General features: G+C 33.2%; 1 protein-coding gene across 2 annotated transcripts in view; it reads left to right on the forward strand.

Moving 5' to 3' along the window:
* The window catches only part of proser2 (proline and serine rich 2), an 18,129-nt gene continuing 12,318 nt past the window's right edge, over positions 1 to 5,811 (forward strand). Inside the window, exons 1-3 of one of the 2 annotated variants that reach the window (XM_079623952.1) lie at positions 1 to 74; positions 756 to 828; positions 3,544 to 3,708. In XM_079623952.1, the coding sequence (XP_079480078.1) occupies positions 3,652 to 3,708 (57 nt within the window). In that variant the 5' untranslated portion in view covers positions 1 to 74; positions 756 to 828; positions 3,544 to 3,651. Of the gene's footprint in view, positions 75 to 755; positions 829 to 2,432; positions 2,515 to 3,543; positions 3,709 to 5,811 lie in introns of those variants that run through there. The other variant, XM_079623951.1, reaches the window with a different exon arrangement.

Raw genomic sequence — 5,811 nt, forward strand, 5'->3', positions numbered from 1 at the left:
ATGTCACATCCATATACTGTCTATGGTCACATCACATAAAACCAACAAACTCCAATATGTCACGCGACTCAGCTGTAAGTAACTTCTGTCAGTTCATTAGATTCATGTAGTGATGTAAACCCTGACATATTAATCACATGTCTTGCGTTAATACGTAAATTATTATTTTTGTTACATGGAAGAGTTTATTGAACCTTTAGGCCAAATATAGAATAAAATGTGCATATATGTTTATGTTTAGTATCATATTTGACACATTTGGGCTCATATAGTGACAATATGGAGGAAAAACAGCTCAACTTTGACCAAAACTGCGCAAAAACATGCAATTTAGTGCAGATATTGTTTTTTTAATATATATATATATGGCCAAAAAGTAAGATGAAATTATGATGCTTGTAATGTAAATCAATGAGATCTTTATAAGGGATATTTACATAAAATTCCATTAAATGTCACTATATCTACCAATAATGTCTTATTATTAAACTTTTTATAGTTTTATATCAAAAGTTTTATAATCAAAGCTCTAGTTTTAAAACATAATGCAATACAATGATGATTGACAGATGAACAAAATACACCTTCTAAATCCAGATGATCATATTCGATACTCACAGATTTGACTGATAATGATGTATGTATGAGTGTTGATCTTGAAATATCATGAGAATATGAAAGTTATTGTGTTTCCTTGAGTAAAGCAGACAGTGACGGGACACTTTGATTGATCGAACTGTTCTGCTGTTTTATAGATCCACAAACTCAGTTCTGTTCCTGAGTTACACGGACAGACGTTGGCTTTAATGGAGATCCGCTCCTGGACGGGTGATTTATTTCAACTTCATTTATTTATTTGACAAGTAATCTTGTATTGTACGAGTAGTGACAACATGGCTCACTTTTAATATCCAGCCTTTTTTCTGCATCTGTAAAACACAAAACACATTAATAAGATAAATGCTGCATAATCTATGGGCCTAACAACAAATCAACGTATTATTTGATCTGTAATACCAATGCATGCTCATATTATAAGCAAAACTAAACCATGTTATTGTGTAACTTACATCCGTTCTCTGATAGTGGACTCTTTTGTTTGCTCATGATTTTCATAAATAAATAAAAATCTAATACTGTATAAGCAACACTGGATAGTATCCTGGATCCATCAAATAACCGGCCTTTAAAAATATAAATCTGCCTCTATGGGGATTTAACACAGGGGTGTACTTACTTATGCACACTGTGTTTTAAGGAATAACATTTATTTATGATACATTATTCATTCACAAAGGAAACTGGTGTCCTTAAAGGTTGGAGTTTTCCTCATTTTTAAATTAAGGCATTAAGATCAATTTACAAAAGATGATTTTTTTTAGTCAACTTTAGCATGTGTGTGTTTTGTTTGTTTATTATTTAGATCCCCATTAGCTGCTCCATTAATCCTGGGGTCTTTTTACCAAAATATTAACAGAGATAATATGTTAATATATTCACTTATGCTATACACTATACATGAACATGACTGAAATCAAATATTTTAGTTTCCCTGCATCTTTTCTCGGATATCTCTGTGGTAAAACCAGGGCTTTTTTGACACAAAAATGCATCATCCATAAATATGTTTCTTTACTGGCCATGAAAGTGTAGCAAAAACAGGCAGTTATGACATAAACATTTTACATACCAGAGAAAATACAAAATTATCTCTTCCAATTTTGACTAATATTTTTTGTCAAAATTAAAATATGTCAAATTATATGTAATATGTAAAATTTGTCATATTTTTTTACTAATATAAATGTATATTTGAACTAATATAGATGTAAAACATTATTAAAAGACAAGTTAACATCAAATTACAATCAAAAGCACAAATAAATACAATGTAATAACGTTGAAACATTCGTTCAATGTTTACAAATGAAACAAACAGTGTTTTTACTCAGGTTGGTCTGGCAGTAGTTTCCAGGTACAGACATTTTATAAAGAAAGCAGATTAATCAATTTGACATGACTATGCAAAATATAATTTAATATTTATTCACGGTTTTATTAAATTAATTTTTTGGGGGTGTAAGATTCACATTTATATGTGTCCATGATATAAACAATTATTATTTGTGAATATAATTTGTACGTTTAACATTTTTATTCACAAATAAAATAATCGAAGGGTCCTGCCACAAGAGGGCGCGACATGCACGTATATAAGGGTACACACATTACTGACACTACACAGATTTAATCTTATAAAAACAAACATTTCCCTGCCCAAACCACGCCTAGTGTTTATCAATTATGAAAGTCTTAGAAAACGTATGCTTAGAAAATGAGGAGAAACTCCGTGTTCGTCATCACGAGCGCGCGCTCCCGTAGAACCTGATGAGCCAGTTCACGCGCACAGACTCGTTTAAAACACACTGACTCTCGGCGTACAGACACACAACTGGGATGACACTCGGTTTATTCGTTTAACTCGCTCTGCTCAGATGTTTTAAGGATGTTTTGGTAAGTTAAACGTTTTTTTTCTTCCCTTTCTTAAAAGTATTTTACTCGTTTTAGACTCTTGAGTGTTTGGGCGAATCTCATTCAATACGGACACATTAATTCACCGCGAATAAATACTATATTTTAATATGATTGATGACAGTAAGTTTGAAAACATCGTATCTCACAGTAGGATTTATTGTACCGAGTTGAACTTGAGATTTTGATTATTACTGTAATTAACGACGTGAACGTGTTTATCATTAAATAAGTCACGAAAAGAAGAAAAAACTTAATCATCCTAAAAAAACGAAACAGAATTATGTGAAAATATGACCTTATTATTTTTGTGTTTATTTCAATGTAATTACTTCGTGATTCACAAGAAAAGTTACACCTTTGTTTCTCTTTTTAGATAACCAATTAGGCGATTATTTAGTCATTAATTTAACAACAACAACAAATCGAATAAATTTTTGCTAACATTCCCATTAAACTATGAAAACGTTATTTCTGAATGTTTCCCAGCATCCAGTTGTTTAAAACGTTTAATGAAACTGAGTTTTATCACTTTACAAACATTATAGGAACATTATTTTTTAATATTATTGTCATTTTTAATTTTTATGTTTCTTTTTTAAAACTTGTATTATGGACCTTCCATTTTTGAGTCCTGAATAAAGTCATTATTATCATTATTATTATTAATAACGTTTTGAAACGAGTCATTACAGACCAGATAACTCCTAACAAACGTTAAATGTTCCTGGAAGAAGAACGATTGTTCATAACTTTAAGAGAGCCTTGACATTCTGGGCATGTTTATTTATTTGCATCACTATCGTTTACTAGTAAATATATTCATATTCTGTGATGATCTGTTCCTCATAACATTATTAAAGCTGTGTGACTGTGGTGTTGGGAGAAGTGCTGTAGTCAGACCTCAGGAGATCTGTGCGAGCGAACACTATATTCCTCCGTGATCTGAGAACAGCAGTTACACGAGGACTGATGTTCACGATGTGTGTGTGTGTGTGTTGTGTGTTCCAGGCGCATCATGTGAAACAGGTCAGTCGGGTACGTGGAAATGTTCAGACCATTTCACGCGACCCTTGACCTTTCCGGCTCGACCGCTTCACAAGACGCCTGGATGCTGTAATGGACGTTCACATGCACAACAGCCGGACGCTTCACTACGGCCCCAAAGGCTTCCCTGTGAGTATTACAACACTCACTTCCAAGTCTAGTCAGGACACACATTAACCTGCAGTGTTTAAGCCGACAATAATGAGCATAACCCCACCTTAATATGATTAAAATAGATTTATGAAACACTTTTTTTTGTCAGCAAAAGGAAATGAACCCACGCGTTCACACGCACACACTGATTGATTCAGAGAAACCAGTTCATTCAGTTCAAAGCATGACAGGACAGTCATTGTGTTTCGGTCCTCAGACAGGTGTGGTGTGTGTGTGTGTGTGTGTGTGTGTGCATCAGTCAAGCGCTGAACTCTCTCAGAGGAATGTGATGCTGTAGTAAAGACAGGAATGTAGTCGAGTAGCATGTGAAACATTAACACGACATGATCTACACAAAACCAGCAGGTTCTGAATGACAGTCATTTTTTCAGATGGTTTCTGATAAGCATCACTACTATTCAAAGCACAATTAATCATTTAAAGATCACAATCGACTCAAACACCCACATGATCTCATTCCTAAACGACAGTGATTCGGCTCTGTCTATTAAAGCTTTGTCAAGTACGCTCACACTGATTCATATCTGTGTTCATATCTTATGAAAGTAACTTGAAACTTCAAGTAAAGATTGTATCAATTACATCGAAACTTCAAGTAAAGATTGTATCAATTACATCGTTACACCAGTAGGTGGCGACAAGTGACTGTTCAAAAATGCCATTGAATCATTTAAGAGATTGGTTTAAAAATGCAGATTCATCCAGTAATGAAACAAGTGAAGTCTCTATGAGTGAGTCATTGAATCATTCAAAAGATTTGTTCAAAAATGCAGATTCATCCAGTAAGGAAACAAGTGAAGTCTCTATGAGTGAGTCATTGAATCATTCAAAAGATTCATTCAAAAACGCAGATTCATCCTGTAAGGAAACAAGTGAAGTCTCTATGAGTGAGTCATTGAATCATTCAAAAGATTCATTCAAAAACGCAGATTCATCCTGTAAGGAAACAAGTGAAGTCTCTATGAGTGAGTCATTGAATCATTCAAAAGATTCATTCAAAAATGCAGATTCATCCAGTAAGGAAACAAGTGAAGTCTCTATGAGTGAGTCATTGAATCATTCAAAAGATTCATTCAAAAATGCAGATTCATCCAGTAAGGAAACAAGTGAAGTCTCTATGAGTGAGTCATTGAATCATTCAAAAGATTCATTCAAAAACGCAGATTCATCCAGTAAGGAAACAAGTGAAGTCTCTATGAGTGAGTCATTGAATCATTCAAAAGATTCATTCAAAAACGCAGATTCATCCTGTAAGGAAACAAGTGAAGTCTCTATGAGTGAGTCATTGAATCATTCAAAAGATTCATTCAAAAACGCAGATTCATCCTGTAAGGAAACAAGTGAAGTCTCTATGAGTGAGTCATTGAATCATTCAAAAGATTCATTCAAAAATGCAGATTCATCCAGTAAGGAAACAAGTGAAGTCTCTATGAGTGAGTCATTGAATCACTCAAAAGATTCATTCAAAAATGCAGATTCATCCAGTAAGGAAACAAGTGAAGTCTCTATGAGTGAGTCATTGAATCATTCAAAAGATTCATTCAAAAACGCAGATTCATCCAGTAAGGAAACAAGTGAAGTCTCTATGAGTGAGTCATTGAATCATTCAAAAGATTCATTCAAAAACGCAGATTCATCCTGTAAGGAAACAAGTGAAGTCTCCATGAGTGAGTCATTGAATCATTCTTTCAAAGCGTTTCGAAAAAAAATGTATTGACTTATGTTGGAACTTCTATTAAGTTACATATTGTTTAGTTGTCTATTCAGAACCTTATCTTATTATAATTCTCAGATTATCCAGAATCGTGCAGCTCTACTATTATTAAAGCCCAAAAAGTATGTCCATTTGACATGGATGATTCCTCACATCACGTGTGTTTTAGGAACAAATGCACTGTTACTAAATTATTACAATTAAGTCTGTATTCACATTCAGTTTAAATTGATGTACTAAATTAAAATTAATAAAAACAATTGACGCATTTAAAAAATATAAAATAAACCAAAGGACACAATAAAACTACAAAACTTTGAAAGTAAAAAAATAAAACAGAAAAT

The sequence above is a fragment of the Phoxinus phoxinus genome (genome assembly GCF_949152265.1).
Source record: "Phoxinus phoxinus genome assembly, chromosome: 9".
Taxonomy (NCBI): Eukaryota; Metazoa; Chordata; class Actinopteri; order Cypriniformes; family Leuciscidae; genus Phoxinus; species Phoxinus phoxinus.